This window comes from Symphodus melops, assembly GCF_947650265.1.
Source record: "Symphodus melops genome assembly, chromosome: 1".
Lineage (NCBI taxonomy): Eukaryota > Metazoa > Chordata > Actinopteri > Labriformes > Labridae > Symphodus > Symphodus melops.
This window is the reverse complement of record NC_136691.1, coordinates 37,351,915-37,368,991: the sequence shown is the minus strand read 5'-3', so window position 1 is coordinate 37,368,991 and position 17,077 is coordinate 37,351,915. Positions and strand designations below refer to the sequence as shown.

At 41.6% G+C, this 17,077-nt stretch overlaps 1 protein-coding gene across 4 annotated transcripts in view; it reads left to right on the top strand.

Annotated features, from left to right (window-relative positions):
- Positions 1–2,771: 2,771 nt before the first annotated feature.
- gapvd1 (GTPase activating protein and VPS9 domains 1) overlaps positions 2,772–17,077 on the top strand; it is a 31,979-nt gene continuing 17,673 nt past the window's right edge. The window contains exons 1-12 of one of the 4 annotated variants that reach the window (XM_079370888.1): positions 2,772–2,951; positions 8,207–8,425; positions 9,716–9,983; positions 10,074–10,646; positions 10,737–10,820; positions 10,909–11,043; positions 11,560–11,752; positions 12,368–12,448; positions 14,147–14,301; positions 14,645–14,774; positions 15,025–15,150; positions 15,257–15,430. In XM_079370888.1, coding sequence (XP_079227014.1) covers positions 8,241–8,425; positions 9,716–9,983; positions 10,074–10,646; positions 10,737–10,820; positions 10,909–11,043; positions 11,560–11,752; positions 12,368–12,448; positions 14,147–14,301; positions 14,645–14,774; positions 15,025–15,150; positions 15,257–15,430 — 2,104 coding nt within the window. In that variant the 5' untranslated portion in view covers positions 2,772–2,951; positions 8,207–8,240. Of the gene's footprint in view, positions 2,952–8,206; positions 8,426–9,715; positions 9,984–10,073; positions 10,647–10,736; positions 10,821–10,908; positions 11,044–11,559; positions 11,753–12,367; positions 12,449–14,143; positions 14,302–14,644; positions 14,775–15,024; positions 15,151–15,256; positions 15,431–17,077 lie in introns of all 4 variants that reach the window. The other 3 variants (XM_079370887.1, XM_079370890.1, XM_079370889.1) reach the window with 3 other exon arrangements.

Here is a 17,077-nt window from a genome sequence, read left to right as displayed (position 1 = left end):
CAGAGAGGGTGCAGTGCTGTGCTATGTCTGGAGAGTACAGCAAACCAACAGGCTTATGTAGAGACCGGTCTGGTAAGAGGGAGTGCATTGTAGGGATAGGCCTGGGCAGGGACATGCATATGCAGTGAGAGTACAGTGCACTGACAGGCTTGTGTCGTCAGAGACCTGAGCAGTGGAAGTACCTTGCAGGGATAGACCTGTTCAGGAATATTCCTATGCAGTGACAGACAAGTGTAGATAAAATGTAGTGTACTGAAAGGTCCGTGCAGCACAGGGCAGGAATAGGCCTGTACAATGAGAGTAAAGTGCAGTGACTTGCCTTTTTGCTGAGAACAGTAAAAGACCTATTCAGTGAGGGCTCAGCGCAGTGTCGGGCATGTGCATCAAGAGACCTGTGAAGTGACAGGCCTATGCATCCATAGTGCAGTGCAGTACCAAGCCTGTGTATCCATGGTGCAGTGCAGCCAAGCCAGGTGAGGTCGCTCATTCTTTCAAAGAGATTCTTTCTGGGGAGAGGGCTGTGCAGTTACAGTGCTGTGCAGAGACATGCCTATGCATTGAAAGTGATAGTCCTTTGCAGTGACAGACCTATGCAGTTACCTGTGCAGAGAAAACACAGTGCTGGGACTATACAGTGTGCACAATGCAGTGCAATGCCTGTGCAGTAAGAGCCCCTGTAGGTGGCAGGTCTGTGCAACCACAGTGCACTTCAGTGACAGTCCTGTGCAGTGAGAGTATAGTGCAGCGATAAGTCTGGACAGTGACAGGCCTATGTTGCCAGAGCACAGTGCAGTGAAGGCATATACAGTGAGGGTGCAGTGCAGTGAGAGGCCTCTGTAGTGACAGCAGTGTTATGGAAGCTTACTTCATCGTAGACCCTTCTCGAACATGGATTATTTGTGAAAAAAAGAAGCAAAATCGAGCCACTACAGAAAGTATGCCATGATTGTTGTTTACTTTGATTGTAATGTATAGTTTTATTTTACTTGAAAACAAATGAAAATGAATGAAAGAATACATTCATGAAGCTGCATTGTTTGTATTTTGTTGTGCTGTCTTTATGTGGTTGTGTTTTCTGCATTTTTCAACAAAGTCTGTATGATGTTGTGTTTTTTTTGGATTTGGTTGCACTTGCTGTGGTTGGTTGCATTGTATGTATTTGTTGTATTTTATGTTCTATCTTTACTCACTTTCATGTTTAGTGTTAACTTGTTTTATTGAGGTTTTTAGTTATGCTGTCTTTTTTTTACATTACATTACATTTTTAGATGCTCCAGAAGATGCTAAATTGATGAAGATGTCCATATTTACAATGGACTGACAAAGACATAAAAACTTGCCAGTCATACCGGTACAGATGAAAAAAGGTTAAGTCAAAGGGCAGGGTTGTGGCTAACCCCTTTATAATTTGAAAGAAGTTGACAGAGTGAAAAAATCAAAGATCTGAATGTTTATGATAAAACAACAAAATAAATCACTTCATTAAAGACAAGAATGCGTGCAGCACACAGCTAATAGGGCATGCAGTGTATCTTCAACTGGGTGTCTATAAGAAGGCAAATAGTCAAAAATGTAGTTGTGCATTCACAAAAAAAGTTTCCTTTTTTCAGTATCAAAATTTTACAGATGACAGAGTTGGCAGAGATCACTGACCAAGCAATAACTAAAACCCTATTTGAGATTGTAATGAGTTATGTTTGACCACGCCCCTCTGCCCCTCTCTGGAAGGTTCTGTTGATGATGCTTTCTTGCACCATGGCCAATTGTTTTTCGGCAAGAAGGCAGACTCAGTTTGCAGAACAAACACCTAGCTGTGGGAGAATCTGTGGAGGAGTTAATACACTTTGTGATGTCATGAAGGAAAAATCCCCAGACCAGCCTGTTTGAGCACACATGTTCTGTAAAGTGGAGAAGGCAAAAGACAGAAAAAAAAAAGATTTTCTTATAGGGTGTGTAGACAGACTAGTGGCATATATTAGTATTAGAAACCCAAGGTAAAATGAAATTTGCAATATATATGTATATATGTATATATATGTGTGTGTGCGTGTATATATATATATATATATATATATATATATATATATATATATATATATATATATATATATATACCTTTTGTTACATTCTACATTATCATCCATGTCATAAACTTTGCGCAAAAAAATAAAAATGAAATCAACATTGACCTAATACTGACATGGATATGAGGACAATTTCAACTTTCTTTTTCTCTGGGAATTAAAGTAAATGAAAATGTGAAGAATGTGTAAAGAATGGGAGGAAAAGGATAAGGTAAGGCATGTTAAAGTTATGAAATAATGTTGTTGTGATTAAAAACTAGTCTTTTGGGGGGGTTGTTCCTCTAGTGTTATTTAGGCTCTACTGAACAGCCTTTTCACATTGGTTTACACCAAACACTTTTTAAACAAAGGGAAAATCTTGAGATTGTAGCCATTGTTTTCATTCTGAATATGCACATGTGTTCATATGTTCATGGGGTGATACTTATTATTCATACAGTATCACATTTACACTATCACTTTGATCACTTTCCCACCAAAGAAGTTTTCTCAATATATTTTCTCACTGGTTTTATTTCAAGAATTGAAAATTTTTCACTTAAAAGCAAAGTCTTTACAGTCTTTACACACCTTTTGGATACCTTTCTTTTAGTGTAAATACTTCCGGTGTGAATGAAATCGTAACTTTAAGCACTTTGATTTAAAAGCCTCCTGAAAACTGTTTTCTTTACAAGTGTGGAATCGCCCTTTAACGAGCTTTTGCGCATGCGTGCTGCGCATGTCTCCTCGTGATGACAGCAAATGACAGCACTGTTCGCTGCTGTAAGACGGCTAACCGCCAACAAACAACCTCTCTGAATCAGGAAATCGTATTATCAGCTGTGTTTGGACGAACTGTGAACAAAAACTATACGGTGATTACGTTTGGTAAGTTACTGTATCCGTGTTAGCATGATTTATTGATCCTATTTGAACACTCAAGAGCTTGTAGCATACAGCTAGGCTAACGTTGCGAACTAGCAGTACGTTAGCCTAGCTCCTGCTATGTTAGCTGGTTCACCAGTTTACGTCTGTGTTCCTCCTTCAAATCACTCGTTTGGTGCAAGACACTCACTTGCTTGTTTTTGGCTGTGTCAGTTTCCTTCAAAATATTTAACTGCAGCTAACCTGACGCCAGTTACGTGGTTTATTTGTAAGGTTCAGATTGTCTGCTGTCTGGTGGTAACCTATGCTAAATTAACCTAGCATCCGGTAACAAACACTCACTAACCCAACCCAAGTCTCTTTTGACTGCTGAGCTAAATCTCGGTTACCAAGTACACAATAAAATCACAGTCCACTGTCATTTAGCATTATTAATATTTAAACAGTGCATATTGCCTTCACTCCGGATGCAATAGAAGTACCTTAATTGTCTCTCAACAAATTACTGCAGTAATTATTCATGGACAAAATGATAAATAAATAATGTTACTCTTTAAACTGTATTTCTATTACTCTGTTTTTTTTTGTCATGTAATGGAGTACATTTGACAATGTTTCCTCAGAATAACCTGCTAAGTGAACTTTAAGCTCAAATGAAGAAAATTCAGATATACAGCCACCACCTTCCACTTTCACTCTTAGTATTTAGGGTAAAGTTAAATTTAAGTACTTTTGAAATCATACCTGTTCAAAGAGCTGATTCTGATCATGTAGTGTACCAGCAGTACTAACATTGTCTGCTGACCAAATGAGGTCGAACTTCTTCATGAATTGTGATGTTTACGTTTTGTCCCCATAACAATATGTGTCTGATGCTTTGTTTGTCTATGCTGCAGTCACTGATTTATCAGTCATGTTGTTTTGGTGTGTGTGTTTGTGCTGTTTGCATAACTTGGTCTGCGCTACATGTTAAGGATTTTGTTTTTGTCTATCTCAGACAAAAGGACAAGGTCCGTCTCATCTAAACAGGTCTTGGTTGAAGTCAGTTCTCCCTCTGAAAGTAGATAATGAATGTTAAAGATAGAAGGGGATCAAGGGGTCAAGTACTGACATTTCACTTTTTCATATGATGAACTAGTTTACAGTGTTTAGTGTTGATTGAAGTAACGTATATCCCTAACGTTTCATGTAAAACCCAGTTACAGATATCATGTCTTAGTTGATAAAGAATGATTTTTTTTTTTTAAAAGGTCAACTTTATGTGGGGATAAAGTTTTCTCAACTGAAGATAAAACCTCAAAAACAGGTCTCATTCTGCCCTTCATATTTAGTTTGGTATGGAAACAATGAAGGCAGATTATGTGTGCATTGTGTATTTACTCCCACTACAGTTTCTTTAATTCAGAGACACTCTCTCACCCCACCCAACAATCTGAAAAGCTCCGATTTGAGGGTTCATTTAATGTCAGTTTTCTTCACCATTGGCACGGAAAGATTGAAGTAAGGAAGTTTCAGGTTCAATACCCAGCACGCTTGTGGAAAAAGGCATCTTGTGAGACCCGTGTACAGTATTTTACTGCTGAGCAGTGTAAGAAATGATCTGTAAGGGAAGTGTGAAGAGGATGTTGGCTGAAAACCATGAATACCTGTTGTAGAAAGTGAAAACGTTTGGATATCTATAAAAAGTACAGAGTTTCGTGTGTGTGCGCGGGGTGGGGGTGGGGGTGGGGGGTGTTGTGTGTTGTGTGTTGTGTGTTGTGTGTGTGTGTGTGTGTGTGTGTGTGTGTGCTACAACATATTGTAGGAGGAGCGGGATGTGTTCCAAAAACCTTTTTCTCAGTTGTTTTGATATAGATTTGAATGTTTTTGTGTTTTGTCTTTGGGATTACGTTCTCAAAATAATCCTGTCTTTTTTAATCATTCTTTACTATGCGAGTCGTTGGACTTACGATGGTATTTTCTTGCTTTTGCCTCCTCTTTTTTGTCTTGTGCTTTCTTGCTGTTATAGCTGTTGTGCTAACACAGATGCTATTTCTTGGAATATGCGGTCTTCTTGTCCGTCTCTTGCAACTACTGTTTCCCTCACAGAAGGCAGCGGATTGCAGACGATGCTTTCCCTCACGCTGGCCCTTGTTTGGTATCTCTTCTGCTTTCAAGTTCCTCAGCTCTCTCCATGTCTGACTCACCAGGTAGCTATAAATGGGCTGGATTGTATTGAAGCTGATGGGCACAGACAAATGGCAGCTAGATGCTTTTTCACTTTCTTCCAAAGAATGTGAGGAATGTGTTTGTTCAAGAGCACAAGTATACACATGGACGTACTGGTCAGCAGTTACCTGTCAGCTGAAAACAAAAGTGAAAAATGAAGAACTGTAAAGGCCCGGCCTTAGAGCAGAGAGAGAGAGGCTGTTATTGTTAAATGGACAAAATACTCAAGTTGTAACTGTTATATATTACCCAAATTGTAAAGCAGCATCAGCAGTAGGAACCTAGTAGGAAACATAGTTTAAAGACACGTCAGGATAAAATCGTACTCAATTGACAGATCTATAATGCCCTGACTCTTTCTCAGGTTTTTGCTAGTTATTTGTATACAATGTGCACTTGAAACAATTGGTCAATAGGTGACCAATACTTAATCAATGAAGGCCTTCTCGTACTATTTTTTGATTTAAGCGAGACTGCCAGAAATTCCTGTTTGTCCAGTCTTTCAATGTGACGCTGTCTGCCTGTTTTAGTAGAAAAGTCGTTTTTGGAGGTTTTAAATATTTTTCAGATCAAAATGAAATTGTACGACTTCACCTGCATTGGGAAATGTTGATAATATTGATTATACTTAAAAGACAAGCAATCAGTAGGCAATTATCTGCAAATTATTAATTACTTTCTTTTTTTTTTTTTTTGAATTTTTGAAACTAAAAAGTGGACGGGGTAAATTCTAAATTTAACTCTACTGAACCTTAAGGACATTTATCTGTTTATTAATGTGAAGTGTATTATAACTCATCCTATGAAGAAATGATATCTGTTGATAAATAATATTATTACACATTAACTGCTATTACTAGGCATGCAACAATTCTCAGTAAAATATTTTACTGTTCGGTACGGCATCCACAGTTTACCTAACTAGTTTTCGCGCCTTGTACTCCTCTTTAAATTGGCTCTGCCTGTGAGTCAGCGCGCAGGGATGAGGAAACCCTGCCAAGTGAGTTAATAGCCAATCACCACTCACCAAAGTTTGGTTCTCCGACAACAAATTAACTTTTTAGTATAGCTAGCAGTGAGGTGCAGCTATAGCTTGACAAAGCACCGCAGTCTTTAAAAACATTTCGCTTTAATCGTAGAGTGTAATGACAAGGAAGAGAAAACGGTGAACAAAAAAATGTCTGTAAACATTGTTTTACACGTATCGCCTACTTAAATGGAAACACTGCCAACATTACTTCATATCTGCGGCGCCAACATCCAGTAATGTAGGACCCCGAACTTTCGCCAGAACCACGTGCATGAAGTGTCCACTCCTGTGCGTGACGGCTCCGTGCACCGTCTTCCATCAACATCCACCGGCAGCGTTCTCCGTCCTCAGAGCGCAGAGCACAGCTGGAGTGCAGAGAGAAGGAAATCCTGCGATAATTTAACAGATTCACTCTGGACAGCGCGAGATAAGACGATGTTTGTAGTTTAAAACTCACTATGAACCTTAGAAACACATAAGTAAACACACATCTGAACCATCAAAACACTTCACACTGTCCACATTCAAGGGTTTCCACAAGAGGAGTGATGGTGTTTGACAAACACTTCAGCTCATACCTGAAGTAATGTGGTTTATCAACATTTATCGCATATTGATGCTCATTTGGAGAACTTAAAGTAAAGTGTGGGGGTTATTTCATCATCAAGTCAACCATAGTTTTTATTTAAAAATATATATATTATATTATATTATATTATATATATATATATATTATATTATAATGTTTTTTTATAATGTAGTAATTTCTAGCTCAAAAAGGAGAGCGGTTGTCTCCATGTATTCTAGAAATGCCAGAGAAATTCAGTGTGGAGATCATCAGTTTGTGTTTAAATCTGCATAACCAATCAGATTTGTCAGGCACATCAACACAAGTGTTGTGGTTGTTCCTTAGCTTGTGTGCAGTAACACTGCCTTGCAGCCATTCCCACTGTGAGGCAGTTTTCTCCCGTCGAGGCTCATTCTCCTCATTTGGCCGTTACTCCACACTTAAATCTGTGTTTGCTATGTTAGCAGCAAGGCCACAAAGAGGCTTTTGTGCAAAGGATTCACCAAGAAATCATTCAGATTTTATGCATTCGGTCTGGTTTGTATGTCTTGGCGTTGTATATCTGGAGAAGGAGAGAGTGATTAGCATATTTTGCTACGAAGCGTCTCCTCAGGCTTGTGAACAGGGTGCTTTGGTTGTTGTTGTCGGGCCAGTATGTGAAGCACATGGAATGCAAATGGTTTCATTGTATGACCGCAGTGTCACTTGTGAACTAGCGTCTCACTTCCTGAATCTTTTAATTTTATTTTCCCCACTTTTCTTTGGAACCTTGAGGGAATTAGCAAACAATTTTCGGATTTTCTTACATGCTCTCTGCTACTACCCCCCCCCCACACACACACACACAAACACACACACACACACAAAAGTTTGTTACATGATAGCTTAGATCAAGGTTACAAGTACACATACCTGAAACTGACAGAGAGAAATGCTGTTTTTCCTCTTTAACTGATTCTAATGAGTCACTGTAGTGAGCCTGAAACAGGTAGTGTGGGGTTTTATTATTCACCACCTTAAAGTTTGAGAACCTTCAGGAGATGCATGACTATGTTCTCAAGTTTGACGCATCAGAGGCAGATGTCCTCTTTTGGTTTTCCTGCAGTTTACCAAAATGTAACCTCCAGCTTCTGCTCGTGTATCTCACTCTGCTTCATAAACTCACGTCAACTCTGTTCAACACTTAGAATACTCGCTAATAAGACTTGATTTTACATAACTGCCCAACAGTTAAAAACCAAAAATGTTCAACCCTCAATGATAATAAAACAAATATAGCATTTAACACCCTGAAAGGGCTAAGCATCTCTACTCCAAAAAGTTGATTTAAAGCAGATGTGTGAAAAAGATGTGCTGAGTACGTTATCCAAGACTGGAGATGTTCAACTTTGATTCCAAATGTTTTTTCTCATTTACCTGTTTCCGTTGTGTCTGGTTCCTTTGTCGCTCCAGTCATTTAGCCCTCGGCCCGTGTGAGCTGGTGAAGATGGTGAAGCCAGACATCCACACTCTGGCCCACCACCTGAAGCAGGAGCGGCTGTACGTGGCATCAGAAAAGCAGCTGATCCAAAAGCTCAACAGTGATGTGCTGAAGACAGCCGAGCGGCTGTGCCGGGCCGCATGGATCGCCAAGCAGCAGAGGATCAACCTTGATCGACTCATTCTCACCAGGTAAGATCCACCATCATGATACACCGTAGCGTTTGAATGGATAAGTCCAACCTGTTGGGGATTAAAGAACAGATCTTGGTACAGGAGCTTGCTATCTAGCCTCAGATTAGGTTCGAGTTCAGGAGGCTAACAACTAGCTTGTATCATTTTGGAAAAAAAAAAAATATATATAATATTTAGGGCTGGACCCAAATATTCAGCTTTTCATTCGTCGTAGGCCATCGATTTATTAATTTTGGTATTTGGATATTCATTTTTTGGGTACCTGATATTCCTATCTTCACAGCGGTCAGTGAACGTCACGCTTCAGTTCATTGCGACCATTAAAGAGAAGACGAAATACAGAAGTCTTTAGCTGTGTGGGAACACTTCAAATTAAGTGAAGGCAAGACAACGGCAGTGTGCCAAATATGCAATTTGAAACTGGCCTACCATGGAGGCACAACACGCTTGAAAAGTCACCTGAATGTTGTAAGTAGTAACGTTTGAGAGGCTTACGGCGGTATCTAACGAAAATGACTCGATATAAGCCACAAAGTCAGTAAAGTAGCTGTAATGCTTTCTTTGTTGTTCTCCGATGTACTGACACAGACACGACAGCGCATTTTTAAACTGAGAACGCTCTGCACATTGAGCATACATTTGTTATATTACTACATTATGTACAAGAGGGCACGGTTAGATCTGGTGCAGTGTGACCGTGCCCTTATTGAGCCCCCCACCCCCCCACCCCACCCTGACTATTCGCTGTTGAACTACCTGTCCCAAATGCTATATTTGGGACAGCCCTACTAATAACACCTCTAAAATTCCTGTATTAAAGTATTTATTCCCAACAACATATTTGCGGAGGACATTTTTAAAGCTAATGTTTCCTGTTAATCATGTCTGTGGTTTATTAATGTTTCCTGTTCTTCTCAGGCCAGTTCTTGGATAAATCTATATAATGCTTTAATGAGCATTTTTAACTCATAATAGAATGAAAATAGTTGAACAATTTGAATTGCTTGGTGTTTGTAAGTGCACTCCGCCTTGCCACTTCATTGGCAGGCAGTTATCCTAAAAAGGAGTCTGCAGAGCCAGCATGCTGTAATACATGTACTTGCTTGTCTAAATGTTGACGTATGTCAGGGCTTGGTTTGATGGGGTGTTGTCGAACACACGAGAATACCGTGTGGTTGTAGTTTTGGAGACATGTGGCATCATAAAGAACACTAATATCATCATGGGATGATTGTGGAACAGGAGACTTGATATGATATTTGTTGGTAATCTGACTCTATTCTACAGTGCGGAGGCCTCTCCTGCTGAATGCTGCCAACACGCCAAAATGCTGGAAGACACACAGTTTGTCGATGGTTACAAGACTTTGGGCTTCCAGGAGACGATCTATGGGGAGTTTTTGGCCAGGTTGAGGGAGAACCCCAGACTGGTAGCCTCCTGTCTGGTGGCAGGAGAGAGGCTGAGTCAGGAGCACACCCAGGGTGTCATCCATACAGTTTTTACCTCACTTTATGGCAACTGTATCATGCAGGAGGATGAGAGCTACCTGCTACAGGTCAGCAGCCCTTTTCTCTCTCTTGATTCACACATTTACAAAAGAGTAGTCTTTTGGTAAGATGTTTTCATCAACCTTCTTATTTGCCAGGTGTTGCGATACCTGGTTGAGTTTGAGCTGAAGGAGAGCGACAACCCTCGGCGTCTACTGCGGCGAGGAACCTGTGCCTTCAGCATCCTCTTTAAGCTCTTCTCCGAGGGCTTGTACTCGGCCAAGCTCTTCCTCACTGCCACCCTCCACGAACCCATTATGCAGCTGCTGGTGGAAGACGAAGACCACCTCGAGACTGACCCAGCTAAGGTAACAGAGCGCCTCACTCCAGCCCAGCAGGAACGCTTCGGAGAGAAGGGCTCAGATAGCTACAGACAGAGGGTGCAGGCAGCTGTGGAGGCCAACGAAGCCAAGCTGGTAGCTCTGGTCAACAAGTTTATCGGCTACCTGAAGCAGAACACCTACTGCTTCCCTCACAGCCTGCGCTGGATCGTGTCACAGATGTATAAGACTCTGTCGTGTGTGGAGCGTCTGGAGGTGGGCGAGGTGCGCACCATGTGCACAGACCTGCTGCTCACCTGCTTCATCTGCCCAGCTATAGTTAACCCAGAGCAGTATGGCATCATCTCAGATGCCCCCATCAATGAAGTGGCCCGCTTTAATCTCATGCAGGTCAGTGGCACAGCAGCTTTTCTTCTTTGCACAACACTTTTGGGAATCACGCTCCCGTTTGGGCACAGCTTACATTTCCTTGTTGTGCAGGTGGGGCAGCTTTTGCAGCAGTTGGCCATGGCCGATGACGACGCAGACCCGAGGCGGAAAAGCAGTTTGTCTAAATTTGATAAGGTGTGTGAACCACTGTGATGTTTTCTGTATTTCATTGCAGCACATGTTGTCTCATAACCTGCTGAGCTGTTTTAATGTCCGTCTTTAGAGTTGTGTTGCTGCCTTTTTGGACGTGGTGATTGGAGGAAGAGCAGTAGAAACCCCGCCCATGTCCTCGATGAACCTGCTCGAAGGCCTCAGCAGGACTGCGGTTTATATTTCTCATAATCAGCTGCTCGTGTTGGTATGTTCTTTAGTTTTTAGTATCAATCTATAGTAAAAAAATAAGTTTGCGTGTTCCGAGGAGAGCTTTAACACTGGCAGGACCACATCTTAGTTACTTCCTACACACCATGTGATTTGATTTTGAAGAACTTTACTACATAAAGGCAAAGAATTTAAAAGAGGAACTGTGCAAGTGACTGACTTTTATTTGTAAGAATTGACACACAGAAGAAGAATGTGAAAGCCTTTTAAGATTTGGGACGAACGATTGAACACTTCAAAGTTTCTGCTCATAGTATTCAACCCAATTATTTTGGGTTGAAGTTACCTCCAAGGCAGCTCATTAATAATTGAAAGCTGTATGCATCTTCTCTATTGATATTTGTTTTTATTCGTTACATAATATATTTAGTCTCTGGTCATAAGAGACCATGTTTTGAGTAACAGTTTACACTGTAGACATCCCGCTCCGTCCGTCAGAATAACTGTCAATGTCGCATGTTCTTACAGATAAAGTCTGTCTTTTTCTGCTCAGGTGGACTTTGTTCGGAGCGTGATGGCCGGAGACCACCTTCGGGAGGAGGAGCACATGGCTCTAGAGACTCTGCTTGCCAACGTGCCCCAGTCTCGAACTGTGAAGAGTAACAGCCTGGAGCTTACTCCCTCCAACACCCCTCAGCTCTCCCCAGCCACCACGCCTGCTAACAAGAAGAACAGGCTCCCAATAGGTATCTGTCTTCACAGCCTCTGCATTTCTGACATTTATTTATTTTATTTTTTTTGAGAATTGATGTATTGATGCGTTCCCTTGAAGAACGCTCGTACGATCTTCTGATGTGAGGAGTCTTTTTGCTTTGTGGGAATATCTCATTCATTTTAAAAACAAGACCCAGAAAAGAGAATTGATGTATGTTTTCTAATGAGTAGCAAAATAAACAAGTAGAGTCGAGCGGTGATGGCTAGTGAAAAGCCTGTGTTTTATAAGAAGCTAATGAGCTTCTTCTCTGCTTGTTAAAAAGATAATTAGCATGGCCTGGATTGAGGCGCAATTACAGAAATGACAACCAATTAAATTACCAAATATAAATGAACTCATTTTAATTGGAATGGATGGAAAAGATGCATGGACTACCTTCATTAGCATTCTCAAGACAAATGATGCTGCAGTAACGCCCCCTTAATTAGAAATGAACCACTTGTACTTTTCTGAAATGTGACATTTCTTCACCCATTTTTTGATTTTCTTTTATACTTGAAGTTCTTTAAAGTTTCGAGATGTGCTCTTTCTTCAACTCCCTACCTTGTCCTTCTTCTTTCCTCTTTTGCTGCCACTGAATGACCAGGACAACACTTAGCCGCTATAACATCCTGGGACCCCACAACCACCTCTCTGTCTGCTCACATTCCATTAGTAACCCCTTTCGGTGGGTAGCCCGCAGAGCTGGAGAATACTTAACCCGTGTTGTTTCGCTCAGTTGCGTGTCAGATAACACCCATGTAGTTCATTCTCCCAGCTGCACAGCAACCTCCCTGCCTTGCCAGAGTTGCCTAGCGCTGCATTCGTTCATATTGCTCTCACCATGCTTGCTTTGCCTTCCACATTGCTGTTACTTATTGCTCGAGCTGTAATTGTTTCTGCACTGATTTTGTTCACAAGTTTCTCCTGTTTTTTTTGTTTTTTTTGCTTCCTCATCCAGCGGATTATGGCTTTTCATTGCCAGGTAGAGAAGGGAAACAATCTTTCACCTTTCCTCCCTCTAGTCTGTGCTTAAGTAGTGGTGAAAAATCAGTGTAACTCATTCAGTTTTATTACTTCCCACAATTCTGGTGTCAATGATAACGCACAAGGCGTCAACCGGTCTCTGAGGGAGCAGAGGCTAATCCAATTAGAGTGATCACATTGGCTGTTGTGAATTAAATTGGAGGGCGTGAAGGGTTTCAGAATTCACATTTTCAACCTGGGATAATATGTTGTTCATGGGCATGTAATGTGCAGACATTTATGTACACTTGATGGCACGTTTATAAATGAGTTGTTAAAAGAACTGAGCAACAAAAAAAGTACCTCCCATTGGATTAGAGTTATCTATTCTTGATTGGTATTTGTGTAGCTCTTGAGGTGATTCAGAAATTGCAGGCCAGGCTCCTTTTATTTAGTTCCTCTCAATGTTTTTGAGAAAGCCGCTAAAACTTCTACAGCCACAAAAAGCATAGAGCCGGAGCATGTCAGGCTCTTTAGGTCAGCAGGAATGTCATGAGCTGCTGAAGTGTTTTATTATTGAAGGCCTGGGAGGTATTTTGACATGCACAGAGTTCCATGTTTGAGCAAATGCCAAACGTATTTAAGCTCCACAGTGAGCCTGGTAGACACGTCCTTAAAAAAAAAAAGGCAGATATCACTTCATCTCTTTTCTTAAGACACCATGGACTGAGCCTTCTATGTGCTTTGGGTGTGTGTGTGTGTGTGTGTGTGTGTGTGTGTGTGTGTGTGTGTGTGTGTGTGTGTGTGTGTGTGTGTGTGTGTGTGTGTGTGTGTGTGTGTGTGTGTGTGTGTGTGTGTGTGTGTGTGTGTGTGTGTGTGTGTGTGTGTGTGTGTGTGTGTGTGTGTGTGTGTGTGTGTGTGTGTGTGTGTGTGTGCGTGTGTGTGTGCGCGTGTGTGTGTTTCTGTTTCTGTTTCTAGCTTAACCAGCCAACTGTTGTTATTTCAGAGAATTGGTTTTCATGCTGAATCAAAGCTAATCCTTTTTTTTTTTTTTTTTTTTTTTAACTAACTTCTGTTTGACATTTAGAAACCAATGAAGAACTCGTCTTTAATGTCACAAAGGTGATGACCTACCTAAGGAAAACACTTCAACACTTTCAAATGTCAATTTAGGTATCTTCTTAGTGGAGCTCATGAAGATGCTGTGACTCATGATGATAATTCCCATTGCTAATGAAATGAGTTGCAGGCAACACCTTGTTGTGACATGCAAGACGAGATTTCTGGTTCTGTAGTTTTCAACTTGTTAGCTTGAGGTGCTCATGTTCACTTTGGCTATTTGGTTTTAAATTCCTACATGTAACAATCATCAAATGACATTTTTTTCCCCACAATTTTCTTCCAACTGGCCAACAAGCAGCAGCTCGGAGCCGAAGCCGTACCAACATTGCCCAGGAGGGGGAGGCAGAGGCCAGCTCACAAGAGTCCCTGCAGGAGCTGATGCCAGAGGAGGTGCTGGTGATTTCACTAGGAACTGGTCCACAGACCGTCCCTGGGATGATGTCAGAGAATGAGGTAATGTGACTTGAATTAATGTAGTCATTTGCAGGAGATAATGATGATGTTATAAATTCAATGTCATATTTTTTTTACTGCTACTGAGGGGGGGAGTAAGGCTTCATAAGAGTCTGTGTCAGGCGTTTTAGTGCTTTGTGTGTTCTTGTAATGTTCTGGAACTGATAAGAAACATAGATTTTGTTTAGGACGCACTCCCTGATTCAGATTGACCTTTTCCTACTCTGGGAAAATGAGTCTTGGCAAAGCTAGTTTGTAACTAAATATACATTGTTGTTTTCTTTGCAGCAACAAGTGATATGGTTTTATTCAGTATGCGTTTCTTGTCTTTATGGGTCTCTAGGTTTTGAACCTTCAAATGGCCGATGGGGCCCAGGGAGACGGCCATGCTGATGATACTAAGCTGCATGGTAAACCAGACAAAACCCTGCGCTTCTCCCTCTGCAGTGACAACTTGGAAGGCATCTCAGAGGGTAGGTCATCAGCCTGGTGGCATATAATGAAAAGATAGAGCAGTTTTTTTTAATGTGTTTTCAGAGAGGTATCTGGACATCTCGAAAAAAAAAAGTTTGTTTGGGGGAAGCGCACTGCCAAATAACATAAGCAAACAAAAAAAGGATTGGGATTCAAATCACATCTACACTTCAATGTTCTTTGTTTAAGATCAAAACTTAATGCCTGGTTCATGACTCAGGCTCTCAGCTCATGCATGTTCTCTTTTAGGTCCATCCAATCGTTCTAACTCCGTGTCGTCTCTGGACCTGGAGGGAGAGTCTGTCTCTGAGCTCGGAGCTGGACCATCAGGAAGTAATGGGGTGGAGGCTCTACAGCTTTTGGAGCATGAACAAGGTGTGTGTTACATTTCTTCAGACATATTTGTTTTGAAGCACCATTAACAGGTGATTGGAAGCGAAAATTCAAAGAGGACAGATACTCACGAGTGTGTCTTCTGCAGCCACCACTCAGGACAACCTGGATGACAAACTGCGCAAGTTTGAGATCAGAGACATGATGGGTCTGACGGATGATCGGGACATCTCTGAGACGGTCAGCGAGACGTGGAGCACCGACGTGCTGGGCAGTGACTTTGACCCCAACATGGATGAAGATCGGCTGCAGGAAATAGCTGGTGGGTCACGGGCTGTGTTCATTCGCCGCCGTCATCACGGAGCACGTTGATTGATGTTCACAGACTGAGTGATCATTGCAAAGTTTATGGTATGAATTAGCTCCACGCAGGGACCCTCTGTGACTGCTGAAGAAGTCGTTTAAGGGAAATGTCATCACCTTGTGGTGTGAGGGGGAAATAGCATCAAAAGGTGGGTCTTGAAGTAACCGCAAGTCCTTTTAAAGACATCAACCTTTTTCACCACTTAAACACAAACCACTTACCATAATAACATTCTTGTCCTACCTTTCTATAATAAATAAATACTAAAAGATCTTTAAAGGATATACAGGAAATACAATTCTAATAGTTTTGTTTGATCAAATCAAATATTCAGGTGGAAACAGAATAAAATAAGAAAGGATATGTTTTATAACTCTGGAAGTATTCCCTTGAGTTAGCTCGCATTATCACAATGACCAGGACTATTAAAAGCAATCGTATTAACAATACGTTGATACCCAATCTACTTTTCAGAACAGAGACATGAATCTGTCAGCAGGACGAAGGTTGTAAAGATATCGAGTTCATCTTATGTGAAACCAGATCTGAGAAGAACTTTCCATCTCTTCTGCCTGAGTCTTTTTCGTCAGAGCCTTCCCGTGCCCATCTCTCCATCCTCTCTCTCTCTCTCTCTCTCTCTCTTTCTCTCTCTGACATTCACTCAGTCCCTGCAGTCTTATTGACCTTGGTTCCTTCTCATTTGCATCCACCATTTTTCATTCTTCGGAATATGGCGTTGGGGGACTTTTCCATCATTAAGTGAATTTACAGCGATTTCCTTATGTGTTTTCTCCAAGGGATTGGGTTATGAGATGCACATTAAATATCCATTAATACCTCATTATCCCACTGATAAGATTACCATGATAATGAGGCAGAAATTCTAATTGTTTCACTTCTTGTTGTGCCACTCATTTAATCATCCACCTGAAAGACAAGTACTCTGCGCCCTACCTTGAAGACTGTAAACACGGACAGCGGGATAGAGCTCTCCCACTGTCACCGAGAGCCCTGCCCCCGCCAACATCAGCGCACACTGTTGCCTGGCTGCTGGCATGCATACACATACTCACGGTGCGCGCGTGTGTGCCATGAAGTGGAATCATGACATATCAGGGGGTGAGGCTACCACAGGCCGACTTCTTGGTCCTGAGCCTTGGCCACTGACTCCCACTCACACCTGCTCGCTCCTCTCCCCCTCCTCCACATTCTTCCGCCTTGTTAAGCCACGGCTTCTCAAATGGAGATGGAGGGAGACGGTGAAGAGGACTTTGTGGGAGAGTTGTGTGGGTAAAGCACTAATTTGGTTGTGAGTAATGCCAGGCTTAATCAAGAGCACAAAGTCATGGCCCCGGAGGCCAGGGCAGGGTGAAATATGACCATTAACCTCTGACCTTTGGCGCTGTGGTATATAGGCCTGTGGGTCCCAGCATGAAATGTATGTGACCTCCAACTCTCTCTGTATGCAAAGCTCAGTGTCTCTGAAGCCCCCCGACCACACAGCAGTCACAGAGGGTTTGTCTACTGTAGTATTTTTTGCTTATCTCAGGCCTTTACACAGCGTTTTCTGAAGGAAAACTGTAACTGTGGTGAAACAGGTGTAAG